This window comes from Canis aureus, chromosome 18 (genome assembly GCF_053574225.1).
Source record: "Canis aureus isolate CA01 chromosome 18, VMU_Caureus_v.1.0, whole genome shotgun sequence".
NCBI lineage: Eukaryota > Metazoa > Chordata > Mammalia > Carnivora > Canidae > Canis > Canis aureus.
This window is the reverse complement of record NC_135628.1, coordinates 14112177-14136694: the sequence shown is the minus strand read 5'-3', so window position 1 is coordinate 14136694 and position 24518 is coordinate 14112177. Positions and strand designations below refer to the sequence as shown.

Below are 24518 nucleotides of genomic sequence, written 5' to 3'. Positions count from 1 at the left end.
GTCGTCATGGCGACGGGACGCCGGGGGCGTGGCCGAGGGACCCGCGCGCTCCGCGCACCCTCGGGGCCGCCTCCAGCGCCGCGCTCGGCTCCCCCGTCCGGCTGGGGCGGGCAGTCGGAAGAGCGCTCCGATTTTTCCTTTTTTCTCTCGAGTGCACGCTTAGCTTTGTTATTTTTTTTTTTAAAGATTTTATTTACTCATGAGAGACTCAGAGAAAGAGAGAGGCAGAGACACAGGCAGAGGGAGAAGCAGGCTCCCTGCAAGGAGCCCGATGCGGGACTCGATCCCGGGTCTCCAGGATCACGCCCCGGGCTGCAGGCGGCGCTAAAGCGCTGAGCCACCCGGGCTGCCCCTAGCTGTGTTATTTTTACCAAAAGTTTGCACGTCTGGAAGCAGTGAAGAGGGGAAAGAGATCTTACTTGACAGGACCATAGAAAGAGAGCGAGGGGGGCTGCCTGGTGGCTCCAGAGTTCTGGGATCGAGCCCCGCGTCAGGCTCCCTGCAAGGAGCCTGCCTATGTCTCTACCTTCTCTCTGTGTCTCTCTTGAGTAAATAAAATATTTATTTAAAAAGAGAGGGGGGGGGAGAGAAAGGCGTGCGCCTCGCACTTTGGGAACAGCTCTCCCGCCTCCCTGTGAGCACCTTGCATCGGACGTTACGTGTGTCCTGCATCGAGGGACGGGCCCAAGGCCATAGGCAGCTTGAGGCAGAGCGGCCTGAGCCAGGGCCTCAGGTTGGCACTCTGGGGTTGAGCGATACCGCGTTACCCCTTGGACGGCAGCATTAATTGCAGCCATTCTGGAAGCACGTGACCTTGAAATCAAAATTCCTTTTTATAGGCCAAAAAAAACCCCACATGGGTTTGTTTAGGAATAGCAGTGAAAGGCAATGCAGGGCGCGCAAGCTGTGGGCAAAACCACAGGCCAGGGGATCCCTGGGTGGCTCAGCGGTTTAGCGCCTGCCTTTGGCCCAGGGCCTGATCCTGGAGTCTCGGAATCGAGTCCCACGTCGGGCTCCCTGCATGGAGCCTCTTTTCCCTCTGCCTGTGTCTCTGCCTCTCTCTCTCTATGTCTATCATTAATTAATTAATTAATTAATTAATTAATTAATTAATTTTAAAAAACACAGGCCAGTACAACAAAGGAGAGGAATTTAGGAGAAGGCGACGGTCGAGAGGGGTTATTTTGAACAAAGATCCATTGGAGAAACTTAAAAGTGTAGAGTGATGAGGAGTTCCCATTGGCGGAGTTGCGGGCTTAAGTGGTTGTGGGAGGTAAAAAGTGCATCTCCTGTTAGAGCTTGTGATTGAGGAATTCTTTCTGGTTGAGGAGTGTTGGGTTGCGGGTCTGTAATTCACCTCCAGTGATGTAGTGAGGGAGCGCCCCCTCCTGGCCTGTAGATTCCAGGAGAAATGAGGGTTCCCCTTCATTTTCACAAGCGGAGGTAGGTGTCCCAACAGTGTTGCTAAAACAGACTTCCTGGGGCCTAGAGTCCTTGTGCTCGGGGCTCTCACCTTCCTAACCCAGACCCTACCTAGCCCAACAGTCACTGCGGAGCCAAACATGATGCCATAGCCCCCGGCAAAGAGGGGCAGGGTTCATGAACATCTTCCACGCCCTCTAGCCCCCCTGGAGTCCACAGCGCTTCCCTTCCCATCTGTCTCCTGTGTCGGATTGAATTCCCTAATCCCCACCTCCCCCATCTAATAACTAAGGTTTATAATGGTCAGATTAATTTTCCTGATACAACATCCTTCAAAAATGTTCGTAGTTTCCATAGCCCACAAATGCAATTGTAAACTCCTTGGCTTGCTCATCTGTGCCTTCAGTAATCTGCCCCAATCTGCCTTTTCAACTTTAGTTTTCCGCTTCTCTAGACACAACTCTTCCAGTAATTTTCAGTAAGGTCCAGAGTCTGAAACTCCATAACCATCCCTTTACTCATACCAGAAAGCTATTATTACCTAGTCCCTGGCTTTTTCATGCGTTTCTCCCTCCCATCTGAATCCTTTCACCTTCCAAGCCCCAGCCCACATTCGTTCCCCCTTCTCTAAAGGTCTAAAGCAACTATTGTCCATAGTGCTCATCTTGTTACTTATTTAAATTCGATAAGTGCTATTATTCATTTGTTGTTTTGTAAGTTTTTTTTTCAAAGAGCATTTCTACATTTCTGGCACTGTGTTTGCTGCTTAAATATTTTCTCGTTTACTTCATACAATACCTTTGTACAAATTAGAAAACTGAGAATCAAGGTTATGGTAATTTGCCCAAGTTTTAACAGCTAATAAATTGTCCAATGTGGAGTTTAAAATAAAAGGTATTTATGGGTGGTTGAAAAAAATGTTATTGAATGAATAGGCAAACTCAAAATACCTTATTTTATGTGTTATAATATTTTTTAGAACAATAAGTGGAACCCTGTGAATTTTTTTATCAGAGTTATATTAGATTCATATAATGAATGGGGTAGATTTGCATCTTTCTGTCTATATTAGAATATCTGGTTTGGGAACCTTTATTTTTCGTTTTATCTTTCAGTTTCCTTCATGACTGTTGATCTGTTTACATTGTCTATCTCTTCTTGAGTCCACTTGGGAAATGTATATTTTCCTATAGACATCTCAAGTTGCCTGAACTCTATACTCTACCTGAGATTAATATGACTATGTGTGCTTCTTAAAAAAAAAAAAAAAAGATTGCCTGATGAATCTGTTTATCCTTCAACTCTCTGTGATTTTAATAGATGTGTTTCTTTTAAGCTATATGTCATTGAACATTTTAAAGATAATCTAAGGGTCCTTGTTAATAAATTATTTAAGTGATTTCATACACTTTATGTTTTTATTTTTCATGAGGCGTGGGTATTTTTGTGGGAAGGAAGGAGTGGCTGCTACTGGAATGTTGACCAGATGTCATTTGGGGTGCCATTTTCCTGTACAGCTCTGAACTTTCTGATTTTGGTTTCCTACCCTTCAGTGTATTTTGCCTTTTTCCTATACTACAGTTTTTGTTCAATTTGTTTCTTTCCATCCTGGAATTTCTAGTTGCCTTTTGGATTACTCAGTGTACGAACAGAATAAAGCATATTCTTACCCTTGGCTTAGCCCTTGAAAGCACAAATCTGGTCACTTTTACCATTTAAAAAATAATTTTTATAAGAATTTTCATCGTATTATTATTTCTATCAGTGAAAATTAGAAATAATCTCAACATCAAATAATAAATTATAGAACACTCATGAAGTGAAGCATCTTTAAATTGACTAAAGTCATTTGAATGAACAATAATACAGAAAAATACTCATGATATAGTGTTTAAGATATAAGAAGCAGGATATATATGACTCTGGCTTACAGTAAACACATAATTAACATTTTAAATCTTTCACATAGAGGACTCATACATTACTGTGGTGTGACCTCGAGCTAGTAACTTAGCCACTCTAATATTTCTCATCTGAAAAATGCTAAAGCACCAAATACAAAATACATGCTTAATTTCAAAACCAATGTTCCTATATCTTGCTTTAGATTGACCATATTGAAAGTGTACTGGTAAATATTACTTACAATTAATATTTTGCTAACCTGGATTCTTTTTCATTAAATTGTATTTCTATGTAGTTCTATTAAACAGTAATATGAGTTCTAGGTTCATTAGTTAACTTTAAAAAAACTGAGAGATGGCTACATAAATAATCATGTATTTTCTTATTAAGAAGAGGAATAGATTTGTATATGTGAAGGAAAACATGGCACTTAGTTTTATTCAGTTGAATACAATCAGGGCACATTTTCATCTTTCTACAGCTTCCAACAGCAGTCACTTATTTTACCTAGTTATTTTGAACAGTTATTTGAGTTGTATTTTAGCTACATGCTTATTAATGACAATACTTAAACCAGTATGCCTGATACTTATTCTGTGATGAACTGACAATGAAAATAACACATTATAATTTGATATAATACAATATATTCTTGCATATTATTTCCTATTTAAAGTGAAGATGCCTCGTGATTTAGCAAATGATTTCTCTTACATAGAGATTTCTAATTCAGTTTGTATCTAAAATTCATCCGTTTTCTCTTTTATTAAAGCAATTGGTAACCCAACAAATGCAATGAAACAAAGTAACCAGCAGATGGCAATAATGACTTGTAAATCAGAATTTTTTAAACTAGGTAGTTTTAAAAAGAAAAAAATCATTGTTCTTATAATAAGTCAGTTTACTAAATATGAAATGTAGGGAAATTCCAAATTCGATTCCACATAAAAATAATTATGTTGTATATTTTGTATATCAAATAAGTAAGATATCCATTATGGCTAACATTTGGTTTTTCAAATAATAATAGCTATGTAAATTGAATCAAGTGATTTTTTAATGAAATTGAAACGTTTTAATTTTACACAAATCCAGAGATATAAATTGAAGTGGGTAGCTAAGTTACATCTATATCTAGCTTGGTTATATGGATCAGGAAAGAGAGGTAGTTCAGTGAATATCATTTTGAAAAAGTTAAATTTTCTACTGTAATTTGATAACATACTAATTTCACTTTAATACTCTTCTTCATAAAAGATGAGTTTTTATCTGTGTTGTTTCACAGTTTCTTATACTTTTTTTCCTTTTTATGGTACAAGGAGTTGGGATTGATGTCAAATTGTGTATCTTTATCTTGTCACCATTAGATAGTCCCAAAGATGGTAGCAAAGTTTTTAGGATCTCACAATTATGTCAACTGTAATTGAACTGCATATCCAAGATTCCTTAGAGCCATTTGATTTAGTAATTTTCTTCATTTCAATTAAGAAGTTTTAAAAAGGTGAACCAAAGGGGATTTATTTTTTATTTTTTGTAGGACTTCTATAAATTCATAAAGATGAAACAAATTTATTTAATCATGTATCTCTATTTTTATTTCCAAAAAAATAGGGTAACTGTATGTATATGCTTCTTGGTGGCTATGTATTTTCTATATTTTCTTTTTCTTTCTTTTTTCTTTTTTGGCTATGTATTTTCTAATTTTTCTGTTTTTTGTTTGTTTGTTTTTTTATTTATTTATGACAGTCACACAGAGAGAGAGAGAGGCAGAGGGAGAAGCAGGCTCCATGCACCGAGAGCCTGACGTGGGATTCGATCCCGGGTCTCCAGGATCGCGCCCTGGGCCAAAGGCAGGCGCCAAACCGCTGCGCCACCCAGGGATCCCCTTAATTGTTCTGTTTTTATAAGTTAAAAGATCTTTTTAAATCCTTCTTCAGCAAGTTGCCTCCACTAAAAGAAATGTTTTTGCACATGTGTATTTTATAAAGCAACTACTTCGGTGTAAAACCATTACATACCTTGGATCGGCTCATTTTTCAATAGTATTTTTGCTGCTATTGAATTACTTTATAGATCTTGCTTTAATTCTAGCTGGATGCAAGTGCTTTCTCATAGAAGAAAATGGAAAGTTACCAGGTTGCAGGGAAGCATACAGCTTGACTGTAAATGCATCTGAATGTTGTGCTTTGTGTGAGGCTCCTTACCTGTGATTAGTTGGAGTTCCTAGGAGTTATAGTCTACTTTCTGTATCCATGAGGGGCTTATTCTCCTTTTAAAAGTAAGCTCCTTCTGCCACCCATACTCTGGCCAGTTGTTACTCAGGTCTATACTAGGTGAAATGAGATCTCTTTGACCTTGAAAAGCTTCATATAGGCATAGTTCATTCAAAGGAAGGAAGTTAATTGGGAAAATTCCTTCACCCACCCCCACACTAAATGGGGAGACTGCCTACTTGCATAATATACACACACTGATTTGAACAGAAAAGTATTAAGTAATTGTTAAAATGTCTTAACCAATATATACACAACCACATACATATATATATATATACCACACCCCCCAAAATCTATTTTTCCATGAATTCAGTGATGATAGTTCCATGTACAAACTCCAATATACCAAGATTATTTTTATTCACTACCAAAGTAACTATTACAAGAATTACTATATTCACTATTAATAAGCAAAAGTCTTAGAAGAATGTATTCAAGAATTGTAGACTTATGTATAGGCAGATTAAATGCAAAACATAGCAAAACAGCAATGATACATAAGTGTGCTATGTTTTATATCCCATAATAGATTGATTTAAGCTTTAACTTTGATTACAACGTAAGGATCTAGAAATATCACTGTACTGGGCCCAGGATGTTTTGGACAATTTAATTTACTTCTCTAGCTTTTATTTCCCTGACTGTGGAATAAGAACTATGGACTACATAGCCTTATTAAAGCTTTTTATTTGATTCTCATTAGTATTTGCACCTACACTTAAGTAGTAGGAGAAACATGCCTCTTGAGGCATACAATGTTCTGTACCCAACTCTCTTCTTACCAGTTTCCCTTCTCTCCTCATTTGCGTGTAGCTGCATTTGGATTCCATCCTGAGGGTCTTCCTGTCTGCAGTCTATCCCACAGTTTATCCCCATCCTATACCCCATTTGCTACACCTCATTGCCAACCAGATGACTTAAGCCTATCTCTCTTTATCTAACGTGTTCAGCCCAGCCCCAGCCTGGCCTCCACTCCATCCCTGGCCTTTGCTCTGGTTCCTGCCTGACTCTACTCGCTGTCTAGTCTTTCAGTATAGTGGGCTTCATTGTTCCAATTTTCTAATTACTTCTGTCCTCTAGCAAAACTAAGTTGGAATCAGAATATAAGGGAAAAGGAAAAATATCCCTAAATGAGTAATAAGTATTTACATCAAAACCACCAGACTCTTGCTTTTAGAGTCCTGCTTTCACATAGATATCGGCCTATCCCCAAAAGATAAATTCACTCCTGCTCTTTGCCATAATCTAAACAGCTTCTTGAGACACCAGTGACAATTATATAATCCACAAACAGAAAATTTGTTGGGATATGCAGCTTTTATATTTCTTGACCAGGTTATTTCCATGGGTTCAGTAAAAGGCGATGGAGGCTTTCAAAAATTTTCTTAAAATTTAGAAATATTTGAGGGGCTAGCACAGTCTCAGTTATGAGTACAGACAGGATTTGAATCCTGGCTCTCTCACCAGTCTAGGTTCCAGAGCACTTAATTTCTCTACACCTTAGGTTTTTCATACCTCAGATGGAAATACCTTGGAGAGCCATTGCATAGATTAAATAAGACAATATATATAAAGTGCGTAGGTGTAGCAAATGTTCTCTAAAAGTAATTAATACCTTATCAAGGCTCTCCGTGGAGAGGGAATTATTTATATCATCTTCTGCCCCCCGCCCCAAGGGAGTCCAAAGAACTAGCTATGGTTCTTTCTAGAAAAGAAAGGGGGGGGGGGTGTAAAAGTAAATTAACATAAGCAGAGGGCCTAAGGCCATAGAATGCTATCAAATAGGTAGTATTTATCTTCGTTATACAGATAAAAAAAAAAATGAGGCAAGAAGATTCTAGAATGCCCACTCTTAACTCACAAGTGTGTAAGATTTATTTCCCTGAAAGTCCTCAAAGTTACAAGTTGGGAACTACAAATAGAAATAAAAGATGTGCAGCATAGCTTTTAGTGTTTTAAAATAACAGCTATAGGGGGCACCTGGGTGGCTTAGTGGTTGAGAGTCTGCCTTTGGCTCAGGTCATGCTCCCAGGGTCCTGGAATCGAGTCCTGCACCAGGCTTTCTGCAGCGAGCCTGCTTCTCCCTCTGCCTGTGTCTCTGCCCCTCTCTCTGTGTGTGTATCTCATGAATAAATAAATAAATAATCTTAAAAAATAAATAACAGCTATAATTCACATATCATAGAAGACATTCTTTTAAAGTATAGAATTCAGTCACTTTAGGTATTCACAAGGTTGTGCAACCATCACTAATAGTTCCATGTTTCCACTACTCCTAAAAGAGACTCCCTTCTCCATCGGCAATAATTCTCATTCCTCTTTCCTTCTAGCCCCTTGGTAACCACTAATCTGCCTTCTATCTCTATGAATATACCCATGCTAGATATTTCACAAAAATGGAATCATACAATATGTGGTTCTTTGTGTCTGGCTTCTTTTACCATGTTTTCAAGGCTCATCTATGTCATAATATTTATCAGTACTTCATTTCTTTCTGTAGCTAAATATTCCATTATATAAATAAGCCAAATTTTATATATTCACCAATTGATGAACTTTGGGGTTGTTTCCACTGCTGCCATGAATATTCACACACAAGTTTTTGTGTGGACAGATGTTTTCATTTCTCCTCGGTGTATCCCCAGGAATGGAATTCCTGGGCTGAATGGTAACTCTATGTTTAACCTGTTGATGAACTGCCAGGCTGTTTTCCAAAACGGTGTACCATTTTCTCAACGCCAAGGTACAAAGTTTATTTTCTGGACTCTATTGTTTGTTAATCTACTTGTCTATTATTTCACCAATACCAAACTGTCTTTATTACTTTAGCTCTATAATAAGTTTTAAAGTCAGGTACTGTTAGCCTCCAACTTTGTTCTTCAGTATTTTGTTGGCTACTCTAGGTCTCTTGCCTTTCCATATAAACTCTAGATTCAGTTAGCTGATAGCCAGCAAACTTGCTGGGATTTTGATTGGAACTATATTGAATCTATAGATCAAGTGGAAAAGAACTCACATCTTGACAATATTGAGTCTACCTATCTACAAACATGGAGTATCTATTTATTTAGATTTATTTAGATCTTCTTTGAATTGTTTCATCAGAGTTTTGTAGTTTTTCTCATATAGATCTTATACCTTATATACCTTATATAAATATATAAATATTTTATGTTTAGACCTCAGTATTTTCTTTTCCCGTTTTGAGTGCTGATATAAATGGTGTTATATTTTTAATTTCAAATTTCGGTTGTTCATTGATGATATATGGGAAAGCAATTTACTTATTTAATCTTGCATCCCACAACCTTGATATACTTTATTAGTTCTATGAGTTTTTTGTTGGAAGCATGTTACTGTTCTATGTGGGTTTTTTTTAACGATTTTATTTATTTATTCATGAGAGAGAGAGAGAGAGAAATGAGAAAGAGGCAGAGACACAGGCAGAGGGAGAAGCAGGCTCCATGCAGGAAGCCCGATGTGGGACTCAGCCCTGAGACTCCGGGATCACGCCCTGGGCCAAAGGCAGATGCTCAACTGTTGAGCCACCCAGGCACTCCTGTTATATGTTTAAAAAAAAAAATCAGTTAAGACTGAGAAAGAAAAAAATCATTTAAGTTGTAAACAACTGGCTGGCTTGGTTGGTAGAGCATGTGACTTGATCTTGAGGTCATGAGTTCAAGCCCTATGTTGGGCATAGAGCTTAAATAAATACATAAGTTTATTATTAAAAGCAAAAACAAAAACAGAAAAGCCTGTAAGCAACTGAACAAGCGAACTCAGTTGTATTGTGAATGAGCGACATAACCATGCAAGAGGATAAAAAAGAAACTGATCTAAGTTAACTGCAAAACCTGTGATTTGACTATATCCCCTTAGTCGGGTGGGGTGGCAAGGAACAACTGCAAACAACTGCTTATATACATTGCATATATATTCCCAATTCTGTTGGCTGAGAGGGCCTGGACAAACATACCCCAGGGAGCACATCTGGCACCCAAATTTTGGTTTCTAATATAGTTCCCCAACTAAAAAGAATCCAGACTCCCTGGAGAAATGGCTGGTTCCAGAAAAGGAACAAGGTGAGCCTAAAACATGTTATGCTGGAAACTGAAGCGCAAAACAACAAAAAACAATTAGAGCATGTCAAAAGGATAGAGGAGCCACCTTAAGGGGCTCCTGATGACCAATATGGGGTGATTTGAACATTAGGATAACTAAGAATAGTACTAAATTATAACATTGAAAAACAGGAACTCTTTCGCCATGAAAGTCACGGTAAGGCTGAGGAACTATACCTGCTTAAAGGGCTGAAGCAGTATGATGACTGCAGGCAAGATGTGATCCTGAACTGGGTCTGTACTGAAGGAAGAAATATGCTACAAAGGACATCACTGGGTCATTTGACAAAATTGGAATACACAGGGTGGATCACAGTATTTCACCACTGTTACATTTCCCCAAGTTACTAACTCTCCTGTAGCTATTTAATGGAGTCATCTTGGTTTTAGGAAGTACTCTTTGAATGACTTAGGGATAGTGGGGCATGGTATGTAAAACTTACTCTCAAATGGAGGAACACAATTTGTATATATTATGTGTGTAGAGGAGTGGTGCATGCATTACCTCAGTGTGAATGCAAATGATAAATCAAATGGGGCACAAAGTTAACAATAGATGAACCTTGGTAAAGAGGATACAGTGTTTTTTTATACTATCCTTGCAAGTTTTCTGTAAGCTTGGGATTATTCCACATAAAAGGTTTTTAAAAGGTTGGTGTTTGGCATGCACAAAAAATGAAGGATAATGGAGCAAACTTCTGAAAACAGAAGGTATGATAACGTCATATATTCTGAAGGACTGTCATGTGGAAGGATTAAGACTGAATTTGGCTAATCTTATTTTGTATTAGCCTGCCTTGTGTAATATCATTACAGTACATCCAAGAGTTCAGGGCTGGAAAGAGAGGTAGTTCTTTAAGCTTTATGGAGTCTTCAGTATCATTCTGTGCAGAGAGGTGAAAAGTCCCATGATTCTAAGAGTTCATCGGGTGGAGTAAATGAGTGAAAGGGACAGGTGTAGGAAAATGCGAACTTGTGGGGACTTGAGAGCAATGTCTTCTCTAGAGGCTTCCAAATACAATTAAAGACAAAACCAGACTCTGTACAGTAATCCCGTTAGCAGTGTCTAGGGGTGCTGGGGTGCCCAGCTATGACCTCTAATCTTACCTAATCCTTTTTTTCCAGGTGAACAAATAGGTACCAAAATTCACAAAGCAAGTGTGTAAGATAATGAAAGGTGTAAATGTGTGCATATATATCAAAACACACCATTTTTAATGAAAGAAATTAATATCCACACATTTGTACTTCTGTACAATTTTGGGTATTATATAATTTTAAGCTGTTTACAAATAACATGTAATGCTTCAAATATTACATAATGTCGATAATACATTTCTAGCAGAAATAAATATATTGCACTTAAAAAGAACTTCATTAGATGTTACTTCATAGTATTAGGCTTATAACTTCTTTTTTCATAAAACATTTCCCATGCCCTTCCCCCCACCCCCAACACACACACTTCGTTACAGTGACTGTTCTCACGCAATTCATTAAGCAAATGAACACAGCAAACAATAGAACTGTGATAGAGTCTACTAAAGAGGCTATATCCAATTTTATCCTTCCGGAAATAAAAGACGTTCTTTTAGGTTTCTGAAAATAAGGGAAAAAAACTAAATACATATTTTAATGTATCAGAAGTAAAATACAACAAATTGTATTTTTTGTCCAGATGTATTATTTTACCAATCTTTTAATTGTATTATTATCAGGGGAGGGGATTGGAATTGAGGGAGAGATAGAGAAAGAAGGGCCAGAAAATACTTATGGATTATCTGCCTATCAAATATTTATAAATGAACGTTTGCATATTTAAGCATGCTAAAAAAAGATAAATATTAGGATATTTTATAACTGGCATGGAGTATCAGTGAAGAAATTATTTTATATTTTCTAAAGGTTTAAGAATTTGTATCTTCCCATTGCTTATTACGTCCTTGCATTCTGAAATAATATAAAAACATGTAAAATCCATCCTCTACCAAGCTGTCTAAAGGAGCCAGCTGATAATCTTTTCTGTCCAGTGCTTTATTTTTTCTACTCTAGATTAGGGTATAATACAGTTTTGTTTGTAACAGTTACCAATTCCATACACGTTTAATAATGAAAACAGTATCCTTACTTTGTCAATGTAAAACTGAGTAAAAATATTGTTTTTCTTGCAGTATGTGACCCTGCACATTATATAACTGGATTTTTTTGAACTTTAGTTGCTGAGTCATGGGTAAGCTTGACTGCATACTTAGTGGGGTGACAAAGTCATTCTATCCATTTTATTTGAAGCTCATTTTTTTATATAATTCTGCTAAATATTATCAAGACAGCCTGAAAAACTAGCAAGAAATTTAGAAATGGTTAAATATACTAACATCTATCTGAAAAAGTCATAGGAAGTATGGGAATGAGGATCCTCTTCTTCTAAAAATACTTTTTTCTTGGGCTTTTGGAGAGTGTTCTTTTTCTTTTTTTGCACAGGAGTCTAGGGATATTGTGGCTGGAGAAGTGCAAAGGCAGATATGAATGAGAGTGAGGGAGGGGAGATCTTGGAACACCCCACAAGTTCATGTAACTCCTATAGTACAGCCCCATACAGGGGTTTTTTCTTATTATCTTTTTAATACCTCCCATCCTGTGCCCCTCTCCTAGGAATAACAAAAATTCAAAAGGACCAGCAGTGCAACCTAAATTCATTAATGTAGAACTTGCAACCTAATAATTTGTGATAAAATGTTGACACGAGGTGGATATACTTTACCTATATACTGTTAAAAGTGGACAAAGGAGGGGGAAGAGTTGGTAAGTAAAAGAAATAACTGACCTTATTCAGCATTATTGATAAATGTTTTAAAAACAAATCAGGTATGCAGAACCTACTAGGATATGAATTAATCCCTTCAGGTTAGGTAAACCAGTTCTGGAAGGGCCTCTTTAGCAGCACTGCACGTTAGCCATGTTTTCTGATACTGTAATATACCTTGATGGGGGAAACCCTGAATTTCTTCTGAATATACTGTCACTCATGCTCTTTAATCATTCAATTGGCTTTCCCACCAACTATCTAGTTTTTGCAATTGCTTTTGGTAGGACAGGCTTTTGACTTTAGAATCTTAAATACTCAAAGAGATTATTAAGTAAGAATCAAGAGCCAGAATAGTTTAGAAAGACTCGGATTAGAGTAAATTTCTAGCCTTGGTTCTCATGGCTAGGGTGAACTTTGATCAGGTTAAGCTCCATGTACCTTGTGCTTCTTACTTCTGGTTCAAATAATGCCAAGTACTTCAAAAATATATCTAATTTAGAATTTCAGGTGTTCTTCCCGAAGAGCATGCTTTGGTATCTTAGTCTTTGTTTTTCTCTAAACACTCTACTTATTTTTAGTCTTACATTGCTGAATTACAAAATCAAGTTTTGAAGCCAGAAAATACTGGTGTAAAACCATATTTAACCAAAAACATACAAACCTACTTTAAGACATGTCAGTTGGGAAAAGTGTCTGAATAATATTAAAATGATCCTTTCATTCTCATTGAGAAGAAAATTCAGATACAGATTCACTTTAGTAGACCAGTAATTTACCAGAATATTGAGTAACATCATGTTAAATAGCATCTAGTTTTGTTATTCCTGCTGTAAGCAGCAGTATTGCGTATTAAGAGGAGCACTGGCAACAGGCTATTAAGTAACAAATCCCTATCCTAAGCTCTACGATGGATATTTAAACATTACTCATAGATGCTCTTTTAAAGAAACACATTATTTATGCTGTGTTTGAAAACAAACTACCTGTGGATACTATAGCATAACGTGCAAGAAGTTAGAAATTGGCCTACAGTGTCTGCCATAGGACTTCAAGATGCTTGGTTAGCACAGCTGATGCTTCTCCATACGAAAACTATGGGACACAGTGGAGAAAAAAATTGCAAAGTCCAACAACAATGGCATCACACAGACAGGCTATGCCATTACGCCTCGTCTCATAGACTAGAAATGCCCCAGAAAGGCATTTGATATGGAAAAGCCTAACAGAACAACCAAATAAAATCCCATGCAGTTTGATGTGAAAAGTATATTGCATTTACTCCCACCTCTACTCTCAGCAGTGACATCTCCCATCTCTAACAGATTCAATACTTTTGCCATCAGGACAAAGTAGATACAACATTTAAATTAGGCTAACATAGAGTTTTGGGGAACTTTGTAAAGAAGACAGGTTATATCTTATAGCTAGAACATATTATATTTTAATGTTGAAGGACTACAAACTTTACTAAATTTCTGTTGTTAGGGACACAAACTGTTGCAAAATGCCAAACATACTACCCTGACTGTCAATGCTTAGATATATGTTGCCCCCCCCCAAATATAGAGATTATATATCACTAAAATATCATTAATTACTAGACACTAAAGGAAGGCTTAAGAAGACATTAAGGACACAAAATAAAGAGGATAAATGCTTTAGACTCATTTACAATAAAGCAAGCACTGCCAGTGTTTCAGTCAGGGGGTCACTGAGTTGACACAGGATTTTAGATAATGGACTAGAAAAATAGTAAAGGAGTCACCGAATGGAACAGTAAAAGAAGAACACATAACTCCTTGTGAGCATATATTAAATGGTGGCTATGTGGGCATTCAGAATGTCATTCACGAATCCTTGTCAATCAGTGAGAGGTAACAGCTAATCTAATAACAAAGCAGATTTATCAAAAATGAGAATTTGGCCCAGGGCATTTTACCATCCAAAAGGTCTCCCAAAGCTGAAGTAAAAATGAAAGGGTCTTTGGTATCCCTGGCAGAGAAATTCCTTTCAGAACAGGGCAGCTGTCTTGTTATTGCAGACTGAGAGAAAGTCCCCTGTGTCATCACCGAGAAGCTTGAGAAGTGTTCCTCAGCAAGTCAGTCATAGTGCACTTAGAATGCAGCCCAAAAAAATAAAACCTCTGTTTCACCACGTAACACATAGAGCCTCTGGCTTCAAAACTGTATCTAGAAAGTTTTTCCTACATAAATGGCAAGTAATTGTGAAAAAGAAAATTAGGAAGAAAGAAGACAAGACTGGGAAACAGAGCTTGTCAGGTACTGGCCCTTCAGTATCACAAAAAGAACTTTGGAAAGTCATTACCGCCTATTCATCCACAAAATAGGATGCTTTAGCATCATCTCAGCCCCTTCCTCAGCAAACTAATACAAAGGAAAAACTAAACATGCTTAAGCTACAGCACTACAAATATTTCTCTATTGGCTCTCATTTTCTACAGAGAGAAATGGACTTAAGTTAGTCATTATGCATTACAGTTGGTATGTTATATATATTGCCTCTTTGAAGATTCTTTTAACCTGTGGAAAGCAGAAAGAAAACCTCTACATGTTGATTTTATACATTACTGCATTGACACAGCATTTTTAACCGCTAGGTATAATGCACCTTAAAATTCATCTGCTTTGTGTTATTCAATTTCCTGGGCAAGTTAGTATCCTATTGGTTGCAGGACTTAGGCTGGCTAAGAACTTTATACTGATTCTCTCTCGAACCCAAGAGCTGTCCCCAAACTAGACATGACTCCTGGTCTGTGGTGCACTCCCTCAGCGGTAGGTTCTATTGTGAGTCCAGCTCTCCTCTTTAATAGGTCCCATGTCTCCTGGAGAGCTCCTGCTCCAACACATCCCACATCCCACCCACCCAACCCTGTCCCATATTTCCATACCCATTTGCACATTCTGGATCTGGATTTTCCTAGGTTTAGAAGTCATACAAATGGTGTCATCACAGCAGAGGAATGGCGCAGTCCTTGGATAGCAGCATAGGGGCCCTGCTGGAAGTAGTGATGGTACCGGGGCATGTGGAATGAGGGGAACGTCGGGCCACTACCCTGCATGGAGCTGGCAATGGCCGATGGTGTCAGAGGCATCCCAAGTCGGCTATATGGTGGCAATGAACCCTGGATAGGGTGAGGAATGGGTGTTGCTATGGATGCTGTGCTGGTGCCAAGAGCAGTCAGGGACTGGGGGTGCTGAAAGCCAGGAAAACTGGATGAAGATGATACCCAGGAGCTGAGAGACAAATTATCAGACGTTGTAAAGGCTGACCCTGAAAGGAAAAACAACTCATTAGACTAGAAACTATTTCAGTGTGCAAATCAAGAATTACATTATCTGTAAGGACTGATTTATTTTTTAAAATATGTAATAGATTGACAATTTAAAAAGATAGCATGTCAACCTTTCCAGATATCATTTGTACCATATATGGAAGAGAGAATTTACTAAATAGAAAAAGACTTAGCTCATTCGATGGCCTACATACCCCCAGAGAATGGCCAAAACACTAGTACCCTGACTGAGAGTAATAACTGGATTCCCTATAAAAAATAGCAAAAGGGATTATAGGGGAAAGGAGAGAAAATGAGTGGGAAAAATCAGAGAGGGTGATGAAACATGAGAGACTCCTAACTCTGGGAAACGAACAAGGGGTAGTGGAAAGGGAGGTGCGTGGGGGGATGGAGTGACTGGGTGATGGGCACTGAAGGGGGCACTGATGGGATGAGCACTGGGTTTTATACTATATGTTGGCAAATCAAACTCCAATAAAAAATATACATATAAAAAATAAAAATAAACTTAAAAAAGAGAAAGTTGAGGGAATCATGGTTCCAGGCAAAAATTTATGGATTCATAGGTGATTCCAGTTTTACAGTTTACTCTCACTGATTATAAAATCATCAATATTGTGTCCTAGTTCTGCAAATTGAAAAAAGAGAAGTTGTAAATTATTTTTATAAAGTTGCTTTGGGAGAATGTAATTTTAAATATGTAGGTAAGGTTGCTCTAAATTTTTGCAACATTTTACCATCTAAAACAGGAACCTACTTTCAATTATTCTAACAATATTTATATTCCTTATAGCTTAAATTAAATTTAATATCACTATTAAGAATGTGTGGTCTGCATTAATATTTAATCATTTACTTTTCTTGCATGCATTTTTTTTATGCTTAATCAATAGTTTATAAATTTGCCTAAAAAAAAAAAAAAACTGGATTCCCACTAAAGGAACTCCAAATAGCTAGTATCTATCTATCGTAACCTCTACAACATCCCTGCAAGGAAGGCTGGACATATAAGCCTCAACAAAGTTACTTGGTTTCTAAGGGCACTGTGGAAATCCACAAGAGTGTTTTTTTTTCTAGCTTCCATAATTCTTTTATTAAATTTTTGACAAGTTGCAAGAGTAATAAGCTTTTCGTACATATCCACGAGTTTAAACAGAAGTTGACACTGAATTTTCCAACTGTATAATTAATTACTAGTAGCTCATTTGGACTTAGTTATAAGAAATGTCCTATAATTTGACAGGCTATGCTATTCTATACAAAGGATATAAAAATATGACAGAGGGCCCTCTCCCCACACAAACATCCCTGTGCCCAGGGTTAGGCACCCTCTGGACTCCCAGGTACAGAGGGCTCCTCTGTGAGCCTCTGGGACAGAGGAACTTTTCAGTTCTCCCCTACTGTCACCACTGGGGCCCCTGCCTATATATAATACCCTTCACTGGAAAAAGTCTTCTTTTTAAAAGTGTTTTCCATTTTAGCCATTGATCCTAATAAGATATTCCTGAACTATCTTATAAGGGGATAAGTACAGTCCCTGATTTCAGATTACAAAATTGAGGTTCAGAAAGACTTAAAGGACCGCCCCCAAAGTCCAACAGCTTTTTGGTGGTAGATCATGGAGAAGTAACTCCTGAGCCCTGACTCAGAGGCTTGATGTCCTTTCACTAGAAAACCATTCACAGGAAGCCATCACGCAGAATAATCACTTAAGACCCAGAGGCAAAAAAATTCAAAAAATAAAATAATAGGGATGCCTAGGTGGCTCAGCATTTAAGCGTCTGCCTTCCACCCAGGGCGTGATCCTGGAGTCCTGGGATCAAGGCCCACATTGGGCTCCCTGCATGGAGTCTGCTTCTTCCTCTGCCTATGTCACTGCCTCTGTGTGTGTGTGTGTGTGTGTGTGTGTGTGTGTGTGTGTGTGTCTCTCATGAATAAATAAATAAAATCTTTTAAAGAATTATTAAATTAAATTAAATTAAATTAAATTAAATTAAATAATTAATAAAAAAAAGAGCTGTATGAAAATCAGCCGCAGGGGCTGTCCCTTCCTCAAGAGACTCCTAAAATACTTCTGGGGCAGACTGCACCCTGAGGACTAGAAGTTTCATCACCTACCTTCCTCTTTCTTGCTCAGGGTGCTCTTGCTCCCAGCACTTCATATAGCCCAGAAGCTGTCTTACCTCGATTCTGTGTTGTCTGAACCTCCTCCCCCAGCACATCCTCTTCTCCTCCATAGGTACGGATGGGTGAGCGGGCATAGGAATGCTTCTGGATCAGGCTCTCCACACTTTCCCTAGGTCAGAGAATGACACATTCTAAATTAACTAAAATGTACTTGGCGATGGAGATGGGCCTGAAAGATAAATTACTAGTCAGTAAAACCATTTTCTCAGCCCGAAGAGCCCCACACTTCAGGAAAAGACGACTTTCAAAACATGTACATTTCTGCCACCGTAGACTCCTTGGAAACGTGACCTCAGGCATTGAAATACAAGCAAACACAACTGGATAGGATAGGGACAATCCCTGGAAACCCTGCAACGTGGAGGACAAAGCGGTGAACAAGGAGCTATGGAGCAGACTATAGAATGTAGAGTTTAATGATTTGAAAAAATGACTGAATGAATGTCCTGAGAAGCTACAATGATTCTTCTGACTTCATCGGCTAACGAACATAAAACAAATACTTGACTGATACAAACTACACTTACTCAACATCAGATGAAATGTTGGCCAGAAGTTCAGAATATCGTTAGTCATAAAAAGACTCCATGTTCACTAGTAAACCTAGCAAGTGCACAGAGCATATGACAATAGGAGTAGTTTGGATAATGTACACTTTGAGATTCCTGTTGCTTTAAGACTGAAAATTATAGGAAACCTGTGTTGAATGAAGAACAAATCAAACACCAAATTTCACATTGAGGGGACAAGGAAAGCAAATAAAATGTCATCATAACTTTTCAAAATGTAACACTTGTCAACATTTCACATAAATATACAAACTTTACTGCCCAAAAAATACTAACATAGTGAATTTGGCATTCTAGAAAACTTGTATACTCACAGAAATGAAAGCATTTTGTCATATTATGCAGCTTGCAAATGAGGACTTAAGGGTAAGCCTAGAAGAAAAATTAATTGTAGCAACTATTCAAGTTACGTCTCTCTCTGTTCCCAAAACGTTTTAAAATAAGACTACCAACTTCATGTAGTCAAAAGGATTGGGATCTTTATCTAAAAGATTAATATACAGCTGTCTTAAAAAGTGAAACCATTCCAAAACAAAACAAAACAAAACTAAAAGTGAAACCATTCCATATTTGATATGGAACGAACTTTAAGAAGTGAAAAAAAGTTAAGTACAGAAGATACATACACAAATAGTATGCTTCCATTTGTGAATTTAAAACAAGGACTATGTATGTCTGTATATGCATAAGATTTCTGGAATGTTCCAGTTTCAGAACAGAAAATTGCCTAGAATAGGTCATCTCTGTATGACGGAACCAGGGACTTGAGGAGCTGGAATAATGATTTCCCACTTTGTCTTGACTCTCACAGATGTCCCAAATCCACATGAGTCACCCAGGGCTCTTAAAAAAAGAAAAGCTAAATTGAGTTATAATTAATATACAATAAGTGGTACATATTTGAAGTGTACAGTTTGAGCTTCTGTGACCAGTGACACCACCCCCACAGGGAAGATAACACACCTAACGCTGACCAAAGTTACCTCGTGCTTCCTGGCCTCCGTCTCAACAAGTTTTAACAAGGAAACCACTGAAATGATTTCTATTCCTACAGATTAGTTTGCATTTTCTTAAACTGTATAAAAGTGAAATCATATCTTATGTTTTCTTTTTTTTTAATGTTTTCTTTTTTAATCTGGCTTCTTTCTACTCCACATAATTACTTTGAGCTCTATCATGTTGAATATATATCAATAGTTGTAGCATTCTGTTGTGCGAACTATAGGATATACTGTCGTTTACCTGTGTTGATCAACATTTGCCTAGTTTCTAACTGTTACACAGGAAGCTGCTACCCATATTCATGTATACTTTTTTTTAATGGACATATGCTTTGACATCTCGTTTTCTTTGCAGAAAGGTCTTTAGTAAAAAAAAAAAAAAAAAAAAAAAAAAGTCTTTAGTTACAAATTCAAAACTATCAGGTTGCCTGTTTCTTCTTTTATGAGTTTTGGTATTTTGTGTCTTCAAGGGATTTGTCCATTTCATCTAAATTGCTGAAATGATAAACTGAAGTGTTCATCATATTACTTTATTATCCTTACTCTCAGTATCTGTACAATCTGCAGTGGCATTTCTCTCCCCTCATTCCTGGCAGTGATAATTTCTATCTTCTTCCTTTTTTTTCCTAATCAGTTTGGCTAGAGGACTGTCAATCTTATTAAGCGTCTTTGCTTTTGGTCCTACAGATTTTCTCTATTGTCTTCCTGTTTTCTAGTCCACTTAGTTTCATTCTGATATTTATTATTCCTTCCTCCCACCTACTTTGAGTTCACTTTGCTCTTCTTTCCTAGTTTCTTGAGATGAAGATGAAGTCACTGATTTGAAATCTTTGTTCATTTCTAAAATAAGAATGTAGGGGCACCCGAATGGCTCAGTCAGTTTAGCAACTCTTGATTTCAGCTCAGCTCATGATCGAGGGATCGAGTCCTGCGTCGGATTCCACACTTAGTGTGGAGTCTGCTTAAGATTTTCTCTCCCTCTCCCCTTCCTCCTGCTTACTCTTGTTCTCTCTCAAACAAAGAAATAAATCTTTAAAAATAATAATAAAATTTAAAAAGTGGGAATGTAGCCTAGCAGCATCCTATAGTCTTTATGGGCTCTTTTTTCATTTTCATTCAGTTCAAGATATTTTCTAATTTCCTTTTTGATATCTCCCATGACCCTGGGTTATTTAGACATATGTTATTTAGTTTTCAAAATGTTTGGGAGTTTTCCAGTTATCCTCCTATTACTGCTTTCTAATATAATTCCACTGTGGTCAGAGAACATACTTTGTATGACTTGAATGCCTTTAAATTTACTGAGACCTGTTTTTTGGCACAGGGTATGGTCTATCTTAGTAAATGTTCTGTGTGCACTTGAAAAGAAAGTATACTCTGCTGATGTAGGACAGAGCATTTTATAAATGTCAATTGGGTCAAGCTGGTTTACAGAGTTGCTCAAATCTTCTAGATCTTTACTCATTTTTCTGTCTACTTGTTCTATCATTTTGAGAGAGGGACAGTGAATTTTTCAACTATAATTGTTTTTTTCTTTTTAAAGATTTTATTTATTTATTCGTGAGAAACAGAGAGAGAGGAGAGACATAGACAGAGGGAGAAGCAAGGTGCCTGATGCAGGACTCGATCCCAGGACCCCAGGATCATGACCTGACCCAAAGGCAGACATTCAACCACTGAGCCACCCAGGTGCCCTAATTGTTTCTTTTACTATTTCTCCTTACAGTTCTGTCAGTTTTGCTTCATGTACTGTACTTTGAAGGTCTATTAGGTGCATAAATATGTAGGATTGAATGTTCTCCTGATGAATTAAACCCTATACAGGCATATATCAAAGATACTGTGGATTTAGTTCCACAATAATGTATATATTGCAATAAAGCAAGTCAAATGCATTTTTTGGTTCCTGGTGCATTTAAGTTATGTTCACACTACACTGTAGTCTATTAAGTGTACAATAAATAGGGCAGCTTGGGTGGCTCAGCGGTTTAGCGCCACCTACAGCCCAGAGCGTGGTCCTGGAGACCCAGGATCGAGTCCCTCGTCAGGCTCCCTGCATAGAGCCTGCTTCTCCCTCTACCTGTGTCTCTGCCCCTCTCTCTTTCTCCTCTCTGTGTATTCTCATGAATAAATAAATAAAATCTTTTTTAAAAAAGCATACAATAAATAGTATTATATCTAAAGAAAACAATGTGTATGCCTTAATTTAAAAATATTTCATTGTTAAAGGGGCACCTGGGTGGCTCAGTGGTTTAGCATCTGCCTTTGGCTCAGATCATGATTCCGAGGTCCTGGGATCGAGCCCCACATGGGACTCCCTGCTTAGCGGGGAGCCTGCTTCTCCCTCTCCCTGATGTTCCCCCCATTCATGCTTTCTCACTCTCTCAAATAAATAGTTTAAAAATTGATTAATTAAAAATACAGTATCCACAAATGACAATACAGTGATAAAATGTGGCATGCCTCTATCAGTATGAAATGATCTACTTTATCCATGGCAAATTCTTTGCTCTGAAATCTGTGATATTAAGGTAGTTATCCCAGTTTTTCTTTTGACTAGTGTTAATATGGTATATTTTTTCCATGGCCTTACTTTGAACTTGTCTTTATATTTAGTGCATTTCTTATAAGGCAGTTTATATTGTGCTTTTTAATCCAAACTGACAATCTCTCCTTTTTGATTGGGGATCTTAGGGCATTTCTATTTAAAGTGACTAATAATACGGCTAGGTTGAATTTTCTGTTTGCTTCTTACCTTTTCATTTGCTATTTTACCTTTTTCTCTTTTTTTGCCTTCTTTTAGGTTTCTTATTTCATTTTTATCTCTTTTGTTGGTTGGTTTATTAGTTATAACTGACTTTTGTTATTTTAGTGGTTGATTTAGTATTATAGAAAATATTCTTAGCTTACTACAATCTACTAGGCAAATGCTATGATATGACTTCAGGTATACTCTAAGACTTATAAGAATACATTTCCATTTCTTCCTGCCATCCTTTGTGCCATCCTTGTCAAACATTTTACTTTTACATAAATCCTACATTACATTGTTATTTTTGTTTAAATAATTATGTTTTAAAAGATGTAAATAATATGAAAAAAATCTGATCTATTTATCCTTGGAATTACCATTCCCACTGCTCTTCTTTCCTTGGTATAGATCCAGATCGACATCTAATCTTCCTTCCACCAAAGGACTCCCTTTAACATATCTGTAGTACAGTCTGCTGAAGGTGAATTCTTTCAGCTTTCATATATCTGAAAAATGTCTTCATTTTACTTTTTTTTTTAATGTCTATCTGGGTTGATAGACATGCTTTCTTTCTGTACTTCAAAAATGGTGCTTCACTGTTTCATTTACTCTCTCTCTTTTTTCCCCCCCCATTTACCTTGTTTCTGACCAGAAATCTGCTGTCATCCTTTTGTTCCTTTTATGGGAACTTCTTGGTTGCTTTCAATATTTTCTCTTCTTCATACTTTTGAGCAATGTGATTATGATGTGCCTTGGTGTTATTTCTTCAAGCTTCTTGAGCTTGAGTTTTTTGGGGCCTCTTTGGGTTGTATGTTTTCAGTTGTCATTAAATGTAGAAAGATTTTGGCCATTATTACTTAAATATAATTCTTACCCCACCTCCTACACTTCCCATCTACTTTTCAGGGACTCCAATTACATATATATTAGACTGCTTAAAGTTTTCCCACAAGTCACTGATACTCTTCATTTTTAAACATTTCTCTTTGCTCTCTGTGTTTCATTTGGGATAGTTTCTATTGTGTGTCTTCAAGTTTAGCAGTCTTTTCACCTGCAATGTCTACTCTGCTATTAAGCCCTTTCAGTGTATCTCTCATTTTAAACATTGTAGTTTTCATCTTTAGAATTTTGATTTGAATCTTTTGGATATCTTCCATGTGTCTGTTTAATTTTCTGAATATATAATATAGATATGATAATTTACTGTCCTTGTCTGGTAATTGTAATATTCGTGTCAGTTTTATTTTCAGTTGATAAATGTATCACATTATTGGTCATATTATCCTACTTCTTTGTACTTCTGATAATTTTTTATTAGATGCCAGACTGTGAATTTTATATTTTGGGTGCTGGATGTTTTTGTATTCCTAAAATATTCTTGAGCTTTGTTCTGGGATATAGTTAAGTTACTTGGAAATAACTTGATCCTTTTGGGTCTTGCTTTCAAGATATCTGAGGGAAGACTGGAACAATGTTTAGTCTAGGATTAATTTCTCCTCACTACCGAAGCAAAAACCTTCTGAGATTTCTATCAAATGCCCTGCAAATCACAAGGTTTTCCAGTCCATCTGTTAGATGTCAGAACAGGCACTGTTCCCACTCCTGTTTAAATACTAGGCACTGTTTTCTCTAATGTTTTCAGGTGTTTTCTCTCCCCAGGTTCTGGTAGTTTTCTTGGACGCATATACTAATCAGATTTCTGCTGAACAGTCAAGAGGGATCCCCTAAAGATCTCTGGAGTTCTCCTATCCTGTAGTCTGTCCTGTGGATTCTGTTTTAGTCTTATCAGACTCCCAGCTCTGATTGCTAAACTCAGGAGATCTGCCAAACTCTACCCGTATTCTCTATCCTTGTGCCAAGGCTTAGATACACTCTCAGACTACATGGTGGCACCATCATAGGGCTCACCTCATTTGATTCCCATCCCATGGGGATTATTGTCTTCTGTTGCCTAATGTCCAATATCATAAAAGAGATGTTTTGTGTTTTTCATGTGTTTCTTAATTATTCAAGGCAATAGAGTATACTTGGTTCTTGCTACTTTACCTTTACCTGAAGCAAAGTCCCTCCTGGGGATCTTCTAAACATTTGAAAATAGAGGCCACACCAAGAGACCAAGGAAACCACAATCTCTGGGGGTGATACACAGGCTTCAGTAATCATTAA

General features: G+C 37.4%; 1 protein-coding gene across 1 annotated transcript in view; it reads right to left on the bottom strand.

Moving 5' to 3' along the window:
• Nucleotides 1-10920: 10920 nt before the first annotated feature.
• TBX20 (T-box transcription factor 20) overlaps nucleotides 10921-24518 on the bottom strand; it is a 55196-nt gene continuing 41598 nt past the window's right edge. Inside the window, exons 7-8 of the mRNA XM_077856215.1 lie at nucleotides 18027-18139; nucleotides 10921-15821 (exon numbers count right to left, since the gene is read on the bottom strand). Coding sequence (XP_077712341.1) covers nucleotides 15481-15821; nucleotides 18027-18139 — 454 coding nt within the window. The 3' untranslated portion in view covers nucleotides 10921-15480. The remainder of the gene's footprint in view (nucleotides 15822-18026; nucleotides 18140-24518) is intronic.